The sequence below is a fragment of the Piliocolobus tephrosceles genome, chromosome 10 (assembly GCF_002776525.5).
Source record: "Piliocolobus tephrosceles isolate RC106 chromosome 10, ASM277652v3, whole genome shotgun sequence".
Lineage (NCBI taxonomy): Eukaryota > Metazoa > Chordata > Mammalia > Primates > Cercopithecidae > Piliocolobus > Piliocolobus tephrosceles.
Genome location: NC_045443.1, coordinates 49,967,789 through 49,984,936, shown reverse-complemented (window position 1 = coordinate 49,984,936; position 17,148 = coordinate 49,967,789). Strand labels below are relative to the sequence as shown.

General features: G+C 49.2%; 1 protein-coding gene across 4 annotated transcripts in view; it reads left to right on the top strand.

Moving 5' to 3' along the window:
- Positions 1-238: 238 nt before the first annotated feature.
- Positions 239-17,148, top strand: part of KRT78 (keratin 78) — a 22,396-nt gene continuing 5,486 nt past the window's right edge. The window contains exons 1-7 of one of the 4 annotated variants that reach the window (XM_023211029.2): positions 239-351; positions 12,150-12,224; positions 12,643-12,857; positions 13,930-13,990; positions 14,460-14,555; positions 16,082-16,246; positions 16,589-16,714. In XM_023211029.2, the coding sequence (XP_023066797.2) occupies positions 331-351; positions 12,150-12,224; positions 12,643-12,857; positions 13,930-13,990; positions 14,460-14,555; positions 16,082-16,246; positions 16,589-16,714 (759 nt within the window). In that variant the 5' untranslated portion in view covers positions 239-330. Of the gene's footprint in view, positions 352-10,944; positions 12,225-12,486; positions 12,547-12,642; positions 12,858-13,929; positions 13,991-14,459; positions 14,556-16,081; positions 16,247-16,588; positions 16,715-17,148 lie in introns of those variants that run through there. The other 3 variants (XM_031936308.1, XM_023211027.3, XM_023211030.2) reach the window with 3 other exon arrangements.

The following is a 17,148-nucleotide window of genomic DNA, read 5'->3' as shown; positions in this document are numbered from 1 at the left end:
TTCTTGGGTTTGTGTGTGTTTGGGTGTGGGGACGACTTCCGTTGTCAGGGAATTTCTGAAATTGTTTTTGAACAATGATCTCTAATAATAAATTCATTTTATATTACAGTTCTGCACATGCGCACGTGCGCACACACACGCACAGAACAAAATTTCATGTTGCAATATTACCCTTACTACCTGTCATGCACACTCATGTGCTGGTAAAGACTCATGCAATTGATTTCACAATCCACTAGTGGGTTGTAGCTTGCAGTTTGAAAATACGGATCTCCTCTCAGATGGAAGTTCCTTGAACCTCACTTCCAACACCCAGGGCACAGCACTCAGATGGCCATGGGAGAGAGGCTGGTGAGACGGTTGAGGGGGAGGGAGCTGGTCCATGTAACCCCCGACTCTGTCTCCCGGTCTGGGAGTTCCTGCTGCAGCTTTCACTGAACATCCCCAGGGTGTAGGAATCCTGGCAACTTTCCCCTGGAAGTTGCCCTTCACCCTCTGGGGTGTTGGGAGGCTGTCCTTAGTAACAGGCCTCAATATTTTCCAAATCAGGAGCCGTTGCTAGCAGCAGGGCACCCAACTGGTTGAACCTGATTGGGTCAGGGTGGTAATGGCTGGGTACTAAGCCCTGGATGGGCATGTCTGGATTCTCAACTCAAGTTCTTGTCTGAACACTTCCCTCTTCTCCTCTCAGGGGCCCCCAGAGTCGGAAGCTCTGTCCAATCCCCTTCCTCTCTCAGGCACCAGCTGTTTGTTCCTGGATGTGTGTTCCTGACTCCCAGCCTGGGACAGTCTCCCTTTCCTCACCCTGGCCCATGGTGTGCTGGGCCTGCTTGAGCAAACTCAGGAGACCTGGTTATGTGCATCTCTTCCCACCTGTGCATTCAGTGACATCATGGTGGCAGCTTGAAATCAGCCATGGAATATTTGCACCATGGAAAATGGCAAATGCTACAGAAGAGACTTATCTTCCCTCCCCGACAGAGAGCCCCTTGTGTAACAATAACATACCACTGCCCCATCCCTGAGAAGAGTGCTATGTGTTGCAGCAGAGTGGGAGCTGGTGTCTTCTCCCTTGTGCTTTCCCCATAGCCCCCAGCACCAGGGAATCTTCTGGTTTCTTTGTTATATAGGAAACATGTAAACATATGTACTACATGAAGGCTGTACAGTGTTCCTGGGAAGACTACTGGGGCAGTGTATGTTTAGAAGATCTGGGTTTTCATTCTAACTTGGCCTCTTTCCATCTTTGAGATCTTGGACAATTGCTTTGTTTCTGTGTCTGTAGAGCGAGCAAGAATAATACCCACATCTCAGATTGTGGTGAAGATAAAAGAAGATGAAGGATCTGCACAGGTCCAGCCCAGTGATTGGCACTCAGAGAGCTCCCAATAGTATTTTTATTTATTTATTTTTTTTGAGATGGAATCTCACTCTGTTGCCCAGGCTGGAGTGCAGTGGCGTGATCTCTGTTCACTGCAACCTCCACCTCTGGGGTTTGAGTGATTCTCCTGCCTTAGCCTCCTGAATAGCTGGGATTACAGGCATGTGCCACCACACCCAGCTAATTTTGTGTTTTTAGTAGAGATGGTGTTTCACCATGTTGGCCATGCTGATCTTGAATTCCTGGTCTCAAGTGATCTGTCCTCTTTGACCTCCCAAAGTGCTGGGATTACAGGCGTGAACCACTGTGCCCAAGCAATAGTATTTTTAAAAGTGTGTTGTAGAACATGATCATGTTAGCCACCATGGGTAAAAAGGCCATTATTATTCCAAAGTTTGGCATCATCCCTCACTTCCACCCTCAACTTGGAGACATATACTTCAGTTCTGGACTCCCAGGAAATGTTTTGCTAATCTTTTCTCTCCAAGGTCTCTGCCTTAGGAATGCCCTTCTTGTGGGTTTCGGGGCCTCTCTTCCTGGGCATGGAGTGGCTGCAGAGGCAGCAGCTTGGCTTACCTGTGGGGTACCCTTTCCCTGTTGCAGTGAACCCATTGCCTGGGTGGGTGCCACTTTCCTTCACTTCCAATTCAGTGACGGGAGCAGGGCTACCTGCCGCAGCCCAGCAGGCAGGAGGGTACCAGGGGCAGAGAATGCCAGAGTGTGCTCTGCCTGGGTATGGGGTAGAGAAGGGGTGCACTCTGTAATCTTCTCCCTTCTTTCTCTCTTGCCCAACCAAGATTGGTGCTAGAAGTGAGAGAATAGCCACATTCATCTTTGCCCTTCCTGGCTTTGGAGGAACTTAGAGCCCTTCCTCAAGGGTACTGTGTAAGCCACTGAAGAAACACAAGATGGACTCAGGTGGCACAAAGACAAATGTCTTACTTTTTTTTTTTTTTTTTTTGAGGTAGAGTTTCGCTCTGTCACCCAGGCTGGATTGCAATGGCGTGATTTCTGCTCACTGCAACCTCCGTCTCCAGGTTCAAGCAATTCTCCTGCCTCAGCCTCCCGAGGAGCTGGGATTACAGGCATGCGCCACCATGCCTGGCTAGTTTTGTATTTTTAGTAGAGATGGAGTTTCTCCGTGTTGGTCTGACTGGTCTTGAACTCCCGACCTCAGGTGATCCACCCGCCTCGGCCTCCCAAAGTGTTGGGATTACAGGCGTGAGCCACTGCGCCCAGCCAAACGTCATACATTTTAATAGTTATGTTTTATTTGAATATGAATTAGAGCATTAAGAATTAGCACACAGAAGTCAAGATTTCAAGGCTGTTATTGTTTAGGGTCAGGATAAGAAAAAAGTGAACTAATTTAGATTTGATTTAAAGGAAACTTTTTTTTTGTTTTTTTTTTTGAGACGAAATCTTGCTCTGTTGCCCAGGCTGGAGTGCAGTGGTGTGGTCTCGGCTCACTGCACTCTGCCTTCTGGGTTCACGCCATTCTCCTGCCTCAGCCTCCCAAGTACCTGGGACTACAGGCACCTGCCACCACGCCTAGCTAATTTTTGTATTTTTAGTAGAGATGGGTTTTCACTGTGTTAGGCAGGATGGTCTCGATCTCCTGACCTTGTGATCTACCTGCCTTGGCCTCCCAAAGTGCTGAGATTACAGGCATGAACCACCATGCCCGACCTAAAGAAAACTCTTACGTATGCCATAATACCTATGGAATGTCAATGCAGCTTGATGGTAAAGGTTGAATGCCAATGACCGATGTTCAGGATAGTCAGGATATCCCGGGTTAGAATTCGGCATGCACTTCTCAGCTGCAAAAGCCAAAAACAGAGAGAAGCTTCCACGGTGTCTGGATCAGGGAGGTCACCCGGGTGTCCATGGTGAGGGAGTGGAGGCTGACCAAAGGCAGGGGCAGGACACAGCAGCCTTTTCTGTGCAGTCCCTCTCAAACAACACGACAGAAGCCAAGCCCTATATTGGCCTGTGAAAGCCAGGGGACCTGAATGTATGTGGGTGGGCCAGCCTCCCCTTTGCGCAGGCGGAGCTCCATCCTCACCTCCCAGCCTACACTCTGCTCCCTTTGTGCCTGGAGGCTCTAGACCCCAGGAGATGACTTTTGTTTTTTCTTGGAGAATGCCAAGAATAAGAATGCCTGATGCTTCTGCTTCAAGAAAAAACGCAGCCTTCCACAGTCTCTGAAATGGTGCCTCTATTGTCCTTACTGGTTTTCACATAGGTTCCCCAGTTTCCCAACCCTTCCTTTCCCTCACCAGACTGCAAGTTCCTCCAATGCAGAAACTTTGATTAATCTTCATTGAACCTGGGCTCCCATGGTGCCTGGCACCTGGTGGTGCTTACTAAATGCTGAGTGAATGATTGTTGAGGGATGAGTTTCAGTTTGGGATCTGCTGTGTGACCTTAGGTACATTACTCTACTTCTCTGGGCTTCAGTTGGCTAAGGTAGCCTTTAACACTGACATTCCTGGGTCTCTGAGAGGAACACAGTGTGGTGGTAAAGTGTAAAGACTCTGAAGCCTACAGCATGTGTCCAAATTCTGGCTCTGCCATTTAACATTATTGTTCTCTTCGTGCCCCTTTCTGTAAGTTTCCCCTTCTGTAAGATGATGATAAAGTATCTACTTCATAGTGTTGTTAGCATTAAATGTTTTAAAGTTGGAGTGTAAATGTAAACACTAAATGCTTATTATATGTAAGTTCTGAGAACCGGGTCTGTCATAAAGTCCCCATTTATTGTTTGATCTTTGGGTAAAATAGCTCACTGACAATGTTAACTTTAAAAAATTTTTTTATTATTATACTTTAAGTTCTAGGGTACAAGTGCACAATGTGCAGGTATGTTACGTAGGTATACATGTGCCATGATGGTTTGACGCATCATCACCTCATCATTTACATCAGGTATTTCTCCTAACACTGTCCTCCCCCAGTCCCCCAGACCCCAGCAGGCCCCAGTGTGTGATGTTCCTCTCCCTGTGTCCATGTGTTCTCATTGTTCAACTCCCACTTATGAGTGAGAACATGTGGTGTTTGGTTTTCTGTCCTTGTGATATTTTGCTGAGAATGATGGTTTCCAGCTTCATCCATGTCCCTGCAAAAGGATATGAACTCATCCTTTTTCAATGGCTGCATAGTATTCCATGGTGTATATGTGCCACATTTTCTTTATCCAGTCTATTATTATTATTATTATTATTTTTGAGACGGAGTCTTGCTCTGTCGCCCAGGCTGGAGTGCAGAGGCCGGATCTCAGCTCACTGCAAGCTCCGCCTCCCGGGTTCATGCCATTCTCCTGCCTCAGCCTCCTGAGTAGCTGGGACTACAGGTGCCCACCACCTCGTCCAGCTAGTTTTTTTGTATTTTTTAGTAGAGACAGGGTTTCACCGTGTTAGCCAGGATGGTCTCGATCTCCTGACCTCGTGATCCGCCCGTCTCGGCCTCCCAAAGTGCTGGGATTACAGGCTTGAGCCACCGCGCCCAGCTCCAGTCTATTATTGATGGACATTTGGGTTGGTTCCAAGTCTTTGCTATTGTGAATAGTGCCACAATAAACGTACGTGTGCATGTGTCTTTATAGTAGCATGATTTGTTGTCCTTTGGGTATATACAGTAATGGGATTGCTGGGTCAAGTGATATTTCTAGTTCTAGATCCTTGAGGAATCGCCACACTGTCTTCCACATGGTTGAACTAATTTACATTCCCACCAACAGTGTAAAAGTATTCCCATTTCTCCACATCCTCTCCAGCATCTGTTGTTTCCTGACTTTTTAATGATTACCATTCTAGCTGGCATGAGATGGTATCTCATCGTGGTTTTGATTTGCATTTCTCTGATGACCAGTGGTGATGAGCATTTTTTCATATGTCTGTTGGCTGCATAAATGTCTTCTTTTGAGAAGTGTCTGTTCATATCCTTTGCCTACTTTTTGATGGGGTTGTTTGCTTTTTTCCTGTAAATTTGTTTAAGTTCTTTGTAGGTTCTGTATATTAGCCCTTTGTCAGATGGATAGATTGCAAAAATTTTCTCCCAATCTGTAGGTTGCCTGTTCACACTGATGATAGTTTCTTTTGCTGTGCAGAAGCTCTTTAATTTAATTAGATCCCATTTATCTATTTTGGCTTTCTTTGCCATTGCTTTTGGTGTTTCAGTCATGAAGTCTTTGCCCATGCCTATGTCCTGAATGGTATTGTCTATGTTTTCTTCTAGGGTTTTTATGGTTTTAGGTCTTACATTTAAGTCTCTAATCCATCTTGAGTTAATTTTTGTGTAAGGCATAAGGAAGGGATCCAGTTTCAGCTTTCTATATATGGCTAGCCAGTTTTCCCAGCACCATTTATTAAATAGGGAATCCTTTCCGCATTGCTTGTTTTTGTCAGGTTTGTCAAAAATCAGATGGTTTTAGATGTATGGTGTTATTTCTGAGGCCTCTGTTCTGTTCCATTGGTCTATGTATCTGTTTTGGTACCAGTCCCATGCTGTTTTGGTTACTGTAGCCTTGTAGTATAGTTTGAAGTCAGGTAGCATGATGCCTCCAGCTTTGTTCTTTTTGCTTAGGATTGTCTTGGCTATGCAGGCTCTTTTTTGGTTTCATCTGAAATTTAAAGTATTTTTTTTTCTCCAATTCTGTGAAGAAAGTCAGTGGTAGCTTGATGGGGATAGCATTGAATCTATAAATTACCTTGGGCAGTGTGGCCATTTTCATGATATTGATTCTTCCTATCCATGAGCATGGAATGTTTTTCCATTTGTTTGTGTCCTCTCTTATTTCCTTGAGCAGTTGTGGTTTGTAGTTCTCCTTGAAGAGGTCCTTTACATCCCTTGTAAGCTGGATTCCTAGGTATTTTATTCTCTTCATAGCAATTGTGAATGAGAGTTTACTCACGATTTGGCTGTTTATCTGTTCTTGGTGTATAGGAATGCTTGTGATTTTTGCACATTGATTTTGTATCCTGAGACTTTGCTGAAGGTGCTTATCAGTTTAAGGAGATTCTGGGTTGAGATGATGGGGTTTTCTAAATATACAATCATGTCATCTGCAAACAGAGACAATTTGACTTCCTCTTTTCCTAATTGAATACCCTTTATTTCTTTCTCTTGCCTGATTGCCCTGGCCAGAACTTCCAATACTACGTTGAATAGGAGTGGTGAGAGAGGGCATCCTTGTCTTGTGCTGGTTTTCAAAGGGAATGCTTCCAGTTTTTGCCCATTCAGTATTGTTATCTTTGTTTTTTTTGACAGGGTCTAGCCTGTGTCCCAGACTGGAGTGGAGTGGCATGATCTTGGCTCACTGCAACCACCGCCTCCTGGGCTAAGACATCCTTCCATCTCTGTCTCCTTAGTAGCTGGAACCACAGGTGTGCACCACCACGCCTGGCTGATTTTTGTATGTTTTGTAGAGATGGGGTTTTGCCATGTTGCCCAGGCTGGTCTTGAACTCCTGAGCTCAAGCGATCCACCCGCCTTGGCCTCCCAAAGTGCTGGGATTACAGGTGTGAGCCACAGCACCCCGTGACAATGTGATCTTCATAGTTATTGTAGGTCCGACAGAGGCTCTCTGGGATTCAATGAGACATTTGACAAATTTTCTGATGTTCTTGAAGGCAAGATGGCAAAAGTGGGATCTGGAGAAAAGTACAGCTGGGTAGATACCCAAGCAGAGGGAGAGTTTCTAAGAAGAGCACGCCACGGGCCCTTGTCCTTGCTTTTCTTCAAGACCGGGCCGCTGGAGCAATAGGAACTCCCCCACCACACCAACATGCCAACTTGCAACCAGGACAGACCCTCTCAGCTCCTTCCTTCTCTTGGTTTCTGTGCTTATGTGTGTATCTTCCATGAGACTGGACACTCCTTCAGGTTGGGGAGGCAGCTTATGCATTGTGTATCTCCTGTATTACTTAGCTGATTGTTCAGCCAATAGTAGATGCTCAATAACACATACTCATGTGCACATAGAGTAATGAAACCACATTTCCCAAATGAATAGGTGGGCAGGTTGCGGGGGATGACTATTGTTTCAAAGAAGAGAATTGAGAATCAGAAGGATCTCCAGAGATTGGCAGGAAATCACCAAGATGAAACTGAATGGGGATTCATTCATTCTACTAGTATGTACTGAGCACCTACTGGCTGCCAGGCACCGTTCTTAAGTGCAGAGAATACAGAGGTGAGCAAAATAGACAAAATCTCTGCCCTCTTGGATCTCACATTCTAGTGCAGGAAAGCTGGCAAACAGAATGAGTGAGTAGAATACACGGTGTATGAGGAAGCGATAGATGCCAAGTAGAAAGAAAGAAGGGAAGGGGAGAAGAGTGGCAAAGGAGGGTTGGTCTTGGGGTTGCAGTTTTGGTTTGGCACAGCCAGAGAAGGTAGAGGAAGGCCAGAAGAAGATGGGGAGCAAGCTAGGAGGGTATCTGGGGAGGAGCATTCCAGGAAGAGGACACAGCGAGTGCCAAAGCCCTGAGGCTGGAGTGTTCTGGAGTGTTGGAGAATAAATTAGGGGATAAACTAGGTTAGTCTTCTTTTGTGCCTTATACTTTTCTCTCCCAATCGTAATTATACTTAAAGACTTGTTTAATATCTGTTTCCTCAATAGACTCTAAGGTCTCTTAGTTCAGTGGCTGGGGCTTGGTCTCAGGTAAATTTCTGGTTTTTTTTTTTTTTTTTTGAGACAAAGTTTCCCTGTGTTGCCCAGGCTGGAGTGCAGTGGTGTGATCTCGGCTCACTGCAACTGCTGTCTCCTGGGTTCAAGCGATTCTCCTGCCTCAGCCTTCTGAGTAGCTGGGACTACAGGAGCCTGCCATCATACCTAGCTAATTTTTGTATTTTTAGTAGAGACAGTGTTTCACCATGTTGGCCAGGATAGCCTTGAACTTCTGACCTCAGGTGATCTGCCCATCTCGGTCTCCCAAAGTGCTGGGATTACAGAAGTGAGCCTCCGTGCCCAGCCTGGTTCTCAGGTAAATTTCTAACTCTCAGCACAGGACCTGAAATATGGTAGGTGCTCAATCATACGTTGTTGAATAAATGAATAAATGTGAATAAATGACTTTTGGGTGAAAAGATCGACTGCACAAGCAAGAACCGGCTTGAGAGCAATTAGAGAGAAAGGTTGGAGACTTGTAGCTGTAGCCAATGGTGAACTTAGGGTGGTACAGTGAGAGAAGAGGCCACAGGAAAGCCATAAGAAGCTGTGCTGAGATGCCGGGTGCAGTGGCTCACGCTTGTAAACTCAGCACTTTGGGAGGCTGAGGTGGGCGGTTCGCTTGAACCCAGGAGTTCAACATAGGCAACATGGCAACATGATGAAACCCCATTTCTACTAAAAATGCAAAAATTAACCAGGTGCAGTGGTGTGTGGCTGTAGTCCCAGCTATTCGGAAGGCTGAGGTGGGAGGATAGCTTGAGCCTGGGAAGTTGAGGCTGCAGTGAGCGGAGATTGCTCCACTGCACTGTAGCCTGGGCTACAGAGTTAGACCCTATCTCAAACAAAACAAAACAAAACAAAAAAGCTGTGCTGGCAGGGGCTTTCCCATTGACAAGGGCCAAGGTAGGCACAGGCTGCAGAGCATGAGGTGTGGTTGAGAAGGGTTAACCTGGAGCAGGGGAAACTGAGGAAAGATATAACCCATTAGAGCCTTGGCACTGCAAGATTTAGTATTAAGTCCATGATGTGAGCCAATTATACTTTTGCTGTTGCATGAATTGGGATCTCTGTGCACCTTTGTGTGCAAAACCAAGTCACTCGGCTGCTGAGAGGCCTGGTTCAATCTCCAGACTGTTTTTTCATTCTCCCCATCACTGCAAGACCATCTTTCTAAGTAGGGGAATTATTTCTAAGTAGGGGCAGCATCTGTTACAGCAGCAATTCCAAATCTGGGGATTCTGCAAGGTCTCTGGGTATAATGGTCGTGGATAAAAATTCATCTGTTTAAACAAGTAGTGATTGATGCCTAGTGTATGCCAGACGCTGAGCTGGATAGAGGGGTGGACAGGACATACATCATGGAGCTGTGATTCAGTGTTTAGTGGTGCTGTCTTAGAAAGTTTGAAGGGCGGGCGGGCATGTGGAACAGGGAGGAGATTCATTGTGGGCTGCTCCATGGGGCAGTGGTCTGAGCTGGGTACAGGTGGTGCCTCCAGCCTGAGGAGCTCTGTGGGTTGCCTTGAGCAAGTCCCTAAGATCACAGAGGGATGGGCCAGAGCAGACTTAGAGGTCACCTGGCAACCTCTTATGTTGCCCTAGAGTATGCAGTCTCTATGCCCTGCCCCACACCTATGGGGCCTCAGGGTCCTCGAGTGTAAAACAAAGGCATTGGCTCAGATGACCTTGAAGTGCCCTTTTGGCTCTGTTATCTATAAAATTACAAATATGGGGAAGTTCCATGGAGGTGGATTTGGCCCCATCCCAAATGTGGCCTCTGTCCTCCACCCTGAATCCTGACAGGGAGGGATGGTAGAGTTCCGTTCACAGAAATCTTTCTCAAGCACATTTGTGGGGTCTGGAAGGCAGGCCCAGAACCTCGCCCCTGCACAGTGGTCCCCAGGAGGTAGGGCTTGGCGTCCCCTGAGGAATGAGCAGAATTCAATGCATTTCCCAGCCCTCTTCTGGACTCTGGCTGCTCTGCATTGCCTCCTCTCTCCTTGGTGCACCTAATTCTCCTCCTGGGTCTTTTCTCTCCTCTTCTCTTCCTTACCTGCTCCCTTCCTCCTTGAACTCCTTTGTTCTCCTCACTGAAGGCCCTGACTCTTCCTCCTCTTGAGGTCACCTGCCATTCAGTTTCATTAAGGCGTGCTGCCGGTTGGGGCCAGGGGAAGGAGGAAGGGGCTTTTAATCCTCTGGAGGGAGGTGAGGCGCACTCACTGTTACCTGGCCTTGGGGTGGAGTATCTGTGGGATTGTTCAAATTGCTAAGAGTGACTTCCTCATAGCACATCTCTTGAGTGTTCAGTATTCTGAGCCCTCGTTTGTCCTTGCTTTGAGTTGCATTGTCAAAGGCCCCGGTGTCCTTGCTTACGAATGTGCCAGGCTCTAGGAAAGGGGAGGGGGACCAGGAGAAATAGCCCCCTTGCCATGTAAATAAGAAATTTTAGATACTTCCCCAAATCAGAGTGGTCCAACTCTGCCGGCCAGTGGTGGAGGAGCTTAAGTGGAGTCTACTGGATGCCTCCCTTCCAGGAGTCCTGCCACTCAGGAGAGTTTGTACTGAAGTATCAGATGAACCCTAGAGTTTTCCTCCAACCACCAGACTTTCAGGCCAGAGGCAGAGACTGTCCTGTGGGGAACCCCAAATGTCCTGTTTCTGCTCCTGGTCCATCTGGAGTATTTTTCTAAATGCACATTGCTTTTTCTTTTTGAGATGGAGTCTCTTTCTGTTGCCCAGGCTGGAGTGCAGAGGCACAATCTTGACTCACTGCTCGACCTCTGCCTCCTGGATTCAAGCAATTCTCCTGCCTCAGCTTCCTATGTAGCTGGGATTACAGGTGTGTACCACCACACCTGGCCAATTTTTGTATTTTTAGTAGAGATGGGGTTTCGCCATGTTGGACAGGCTGGTCTCAAACTCCTGACCTCCTCAGCCTTCCAAACTGTTGGGAAGACAGGCATGAGCCATTGTGCCCGGCCCTAAATGCACATTTCATTTTGGAGGCTGAGTGGCTCTGATTTGTTACCTGAGGAAGCAGAGCTGATGGCAGGTGGATGGGCCTGGCCCTGAGTGCTTGTGGAAGGAGCAGAGCCACAGGCTGGGTCAGAAACGAACTGTCCCATGAGATCCTGGATGGAGATGCCTCGTTTCAGTGGGTGGTGCCTCATGGATGATTGCTGGGTTGGGCAAGAGGAAGGACTTGGAAACCCTGTTTTTCTGTTTCATTTCCAAATCCTGGAGTGTCTTTTAGCCAATGATGGCAGTAACACCTCCTCGCTTTGTGGTGCTGCAAGTACGTTCCTTCTCCAACTCCTTGAGGCAGATTCTCCCTTGAGAATCCAGGGCACTCTGATGCTTCCTCTGAACCCCTTCTAGCTTTCTTTCCTCTTCAACCTCCCCTCTGCTTCGCTATCTGCTCCAGGAAGCCTTCCCTGAGTGGCCTCAGTGACTTTGCTCTGGCCATCCCTCCCTGTCCCTCAGCACTGACATGCCGGTCTCCTGCCTGCTTCCTCGTCTTTGGGCATGCCTATTTCTCCAACAACCTGGGAGTGCCGAGGGCAGGGTCTGGGTTTCCTTCTCCCTTGGCTCTGCACATGCTGGACACTTATTCTCCAGGCACGTCAGAATAAGTCAGCTGGAGCCAAGTGACAGACACAGTCAGGTCAAGAGCATCTTGCTCTCCAAGGCCCAGCCCAGGTACGGGAGTGGATAAAAGTCTCGTGCTGGGGCCCCAGGGCAGAAACTCACACACCTTGACAATCTGTCTGTCCGTCTGCAGCTGCGTGACTGTCTGTCTCTGCCATGTCTCTCTCCCCATGCCGGGCCCAGAGGGGCTTCAGCTCTCGCTCAGCCTGTTTTGCTGGCTCAAGGGGCCGCAGCAAGGGAGGCTTCAGCAGCAGGAGCCTTAATTCCTTTGGGGGGTGCCTGGGAGGCTCTCGTGGGAGTACCTGGGGGTCAGGGGGAAGGCTGGGGGTGCAGTTTGGGGAGTGGAGTGCTGGGCCTGGGCTCTCCCTGTGCCCTCCGGGGGGCATCCAAGAAGTGACCATCAACCAGAATCTGCTGACCCCACTGAAGATTGAGATCGACCCCCAGTTCCAGGTGGTGCGGACGCAGGAGACCCAGGAGATCAGGACCCTCAACAACCAGTTTGCTTCCTTCATTGACAAGGTGAGGGTCAACTCAGTCAAGCCGCTGTCTCTGTGCTCCCCTTAGAGGAGCTGCTCTTGATGGACTTGGGAATGGGAAGTTTGTCCTCCTACCACTTTTCTAATAACTTCTGCCGTAAGGAAGTCCCTCCTGTGAACTAACTGGACTCTGGCTATGCGGAGGCCCTGTTGTTCCATGACTGGGGCTCAGGGACAGAGAACGGCCAGCCAGCAGGGGGGAAGACCCTGCCCCATTAGTCTGTCCAGTCTTTTGGTGTGTTCAGAGTGTCATGGAAGGTCATGAGGCTCCCCCTGGCCAGGTTGGGCAGGGAGACAGCGGAAAGGTGGAGCTGATGGGAGGGTCCCACAGGCTTTACTTTCCAGAGGCTGTGCACAGGGAGTCCCACGGGAGCCTCAGGGATCCTCTGCTTCTGCTGCAGGTGCGGTTCCTGGAACAGCAGAACAAGGTCCTGGAGACCAAGTGGCACCTGCTGCAGCAACAGGGGTTGAGTGGCAGCCAGCAGGGCCTGGAACCTATCTTTGAGGCCTGCCTGGATCAGCTCAGGAAGCAGCTGCAGCAGCTCCAGGGAGAACGAGGGGCTCTGGATGCTGAGTTGAAGGCCTGCCGGGACCAGGAGGAGGAGTATAAGTTCAAGTAGGCACACTGAAATTTCCCCATGCTATGTGGGCGGGGTCTGGGAGGACTCAGGTTGGGTCTGACAGTCAGGAGGTGTCCCACATACTGAGCACCCGGAGGCACATGACTGGCCTCCCCTCTACCCCTCCGCATCCCCATTCCCCAGGCTCTCAGGTGCCCACCTGCTACAGGTAAAGGAGGTGTCTCACAGCCCCCACCCAGGTCTGGAGAACCTTGAAGGAAAGGCGAGGAGACCGGTGTCCTACATGCCCCAGCTACAAGGGCCCGTGTTTCCGGTCAAGGCTAGGAAGGGCTTATTTAAACAATGCCCTAGTGGCTTTTTTTTTTTTTTTCTTGAGAAATTCCTGTTCAGCAGGCTGTGGGCTAAAGTGATTGGTTCCAAGGAGAGGAGGGAATCGATTTAGTGGGGCCGTCCCCAGACTGGTGACACAATTCACAGATGGGTTGTGGTTCTGGGCTGCACGCCTAGGTCACCTGGTGGAGTGGAGAGAGCCCTGGACTAATAGGGAGCTTGGGTTGGGGCGACTGTGAGTGAGGGGTAGCTGTGCGGCCTGGGCAAGGCATCTCATCTCTCCCAGACTTGGTTTCCCTTCTGGAAACTTGGGAAATGTCACCTGCCCTTCCGGCCTCCCAGGCCTGTTGGGATGATGGGATGTGAAGTGGAGGAAGGCAGGTTCTGGAAGGAGCCCAGGATTGGAGTCAGGAGACCTGGGTTGCTCTGCTTTGTCTACCTAGTCATCTGTGGGGTCTTGGTCAAATAGTCTAATCTCTCTGATAAAACCCAACTGCCTGCCCCAGTGATGGGTGTGAGTAGCAAGTGGGAAAAGGTATTCTAATGTGCCTTATAAACTGAAACAATGTGGCTGTCATCATCAAAAGGACATGGGCTGAAAGAGTGGCACAGGTACCTAGCCAGGATGTGGCGGGAAAGGAGAGAAGGGCTGGTTGTTGTCCTGTTTGGGGGCATTCTCAGGCAAGGAGTCCTTTTCAGGGAGGTCATGCTTGGAAGTGGGGGCATGAGCTCTGACCGTGGAGCCCCGAACTGCGTCCTTCTCTACTTATTTGGCAGGTATGAGGAGGAGGCCCACAGGCGCGCCACACTTGAGAATGACTTTGTGGTCCTCAAGAAGGTGAGGGTGGGGGCCAGTGCTCCACTTATGTCCTGAGCACCCACTGTACACAGAGCCTAGTCCTAGGCTGGGAGGGAAAGGGTGAGAGGTCCTGATTTAGGACAGGCTATTGCTCTGCTTGCAGGGGTCCCCTGGGGAAATGGGATATCTGCCTAGACACAGGGACCCCAAGACAAGATCTGACTGAAGGACTGCTTGACGAGCTCTGATGTCACTGCAGGAGAGGGTGGGGAGGGAGAGGAAGAAGCAGAACTGGTTGCGATTAATCAGGGAAGACTTCCTGAAGGCGATATTGGGTCAATGTTGGGCAAAGGAGACAGCAGGACGGGGTGGGGCTGGAGGAGGAAGGAAGGGGACTGGGAGGCATGGTGGATGGGTGTCGAGCAGTGCATGAACAGAATTCCTGAGCCAGAGTAGGGTCCCCAAAGGAGAAGAGGGGGTTGCATGGTTTCTCTCCCGCTGTGTCTAGGATGCGGATGGGGTTTTCCTGAGCAAGATGGAGTTGGAGGGCAAGCTGGAGACTCTGAGAGAATACATCTGCTTCTTGAAGCATCTGAATGAAGAAGTGAGGCTCAACCAAAGGGCAGGCGGGAGCCAAGAGAGGGGACAGGGTGGGCAGGCTCCCCGTGGCCATGGGGAGAGTGGCCAGAGGGGAAGTCTGTTAGGGTGGCTTAGATTCTGGGTCATTCAGTCACTCAACAACCAATTACTAAAAACTTACTATGTGAATTGCTAGGTCCTGGGGATACATCAATGAATAACCAGACAAAAATCACTACAGACAAAAAGATTGCTTCTTTTTTTTTTTGAGATGGAGTCTTGCTTAGTCACCCAGGCTGGAGTGCTGTGGTGTGATCTCAGCCCACTGCAACCTCTGCCTCCCGGGTTCAAGCAATTCTCTGCCTCAGTCTCCCGAGTAGGTGGGATTACAGGCGCCTGCCACCACAGCCGGCTAATTTTTGTATTTTTAGTAGAGATGGGGTTTCACCAACTTAGCTAGGCTGGTCTTGAACTCCTGACCTCGTGATCCACCCGCCTTGGCCTCCCAAAGTGCTGGGATTACAGGCATGAGCCACCGCGCCCAGCTAAGTTTGCTTTCTATTGGGAGACAGACAATAAGCAACAGACTTAGTAAATAAGGAAATTATACAGTATGCTAGAAGGTTATAAACACAATGGAAAAAAGGAAAATGACCACAGGGAAAGGAGGATTGGGAACATGGAGCAGGTGCCAATTTCAAATCATGTGGACAGGATAGGCCTTATTTAGGAGATAAAATCTGAGCAAAGATTTGGAGGAGGTGAGAAAGGTCACCATGTAGGGGAGTTTCCGGGATTCCAGGCAGTGGCTGCAGCCCACAGTGGGAGTGTGCTGTCTGAGGAAATGCAGGAAGGCCAGTGTGGCCAGAGTTGTAGGAGCAAGAGAGAGAGGAATGTGATAAGAGGTCTGAAGATGGCTGGGCACAGTGGCTCGTGCCTATAATCCCAGCACTTTGGGAGGTTGAGGCAGGTGGATCGCCTGAGGTCAGGAGTTCGAGACTAGCCTGGCGAAATGCTGTCTCTACAAAAAATACAAAAATTAGCCAGACTTGGTGGCAGGTGCTTGTAATCCCAGCTGCTAGGGAGGCTGAGGCAGAAGAATGGCTTGAACCTGGAAGGCGGAGGTTACAGCAGTGAGCTGAGATCATGCCACTGCACTTCAGCCTGGGCAACAGAGTAAGACTCCATCTCAAAAAAAAAAAAAAAAAAAGAAGAAGAAGAAGAAGAAGAAAGAAAGAAAGAAAGAAAAAAGAAGAAGAAGAAGAAGAAAAAAATGAAGCCTGGGGAGTGATGGGCTGGGTGATTTTGGGCCTTGCAGGTCATTTTCCATTAATGTCCAAGCTGCAAGAGACCTCAGAGACCACCTCCTATGGCCCTCATTTTTGAATGAGGAGATCAAGTCCCATGGTGAGCAGGGCATACTCAATGCCACCTGGGATGAATGGGGGTCATGGCGTGTAAGCAGAAATTCACCATCTTGCTCAACCATCCTAGGCTTCAAGGGGAGAGGGAGCTGGGGGTGGGTGGACACTCAGTCTGTCTTCCGTGCAGGAGCTGGGCCAGCTCCAGACCCAGGTCAGCGACACGTCTGTGGTACTGTCCATGGACAACAACCGCTACCTGGACTTCAGCAGCATCATCACTGAGGTCCGCGCCCGGTACGAGGAGATCGCCCGGACCAGCAAGGCTGAGGCTGAGGCCCTGTACCAGACCAAGGTGGTGGGACCCAGGGGGCAGCACCACGCTGGAAATGGCTAGGTCTTCATGACCACAATCTAGGGTGGTCATCCACCTAGATTCCATTGGGGCAGTTCCAGTTACCTCCCTGAAGGTCTGGGGCTGGGTGGGCAGGGCCATTTCCCCTCCAGGAGGGAGGCGATGCAGAGGAACCATGGGAGATAAGCTTGGACTTCTGGAAGTACATCCCACTGTGTCCTGGCTGCAGGCGTTTAACAAACACTCCAAATAAGGAAGTGAGAGGTGGCATTCCAAACATGGGGAGATGGTCGAAGGTGGCGGTCCTCTCAACTAATGGTGTTCTCTCTGTTGCCCTCCCAGTACCAGGAGCTTCAGATGTCTGCCCAGCTTCATGAGGACAGGATGCAGGAAACGAAAGTCCAGATCTCTCGGCTACACCAAGAGATTCAGAGGCTGCAGAGTCAGATTGAGAACCTCAAGAAGCAGGTAGATTCCCAGAGCCCCCCAAACATCCTCTCATTGCCTTTGTGTCTTCAACTCACTCCCCAGTTCCTAGTTTCTGTCTCTCCATTCGGGTTGCCAGTGGGTTTGTGTCAAGGACCTTGATAACTGGCTGGAGCTTTGGATAATTTGGGGAGAAGAGAACTTCAAGCCCCATTTAGGGTGAATTCAGCCTTCTTGCTGTGACTTCTAGCTGCATGTTGGCTTCTGTGGGATAGTGCCACTGCATTGCACTCCCCTGGCGTTGGGGAGGGGGCTGACAGCATTGGAGCCTAAGTCCAGGTGTACATCTTGCTTTCAACCTTTTGGGGAGATGGTTAATTCATCTCTTTTCTCTTTTCTTATCTCTTTCTTTTCTTTCTTGGTTTCTTTCTTGGTTTCTTGGTTTCTTTCTTTCTTTCTTTCTTTCTTTCTTTCTT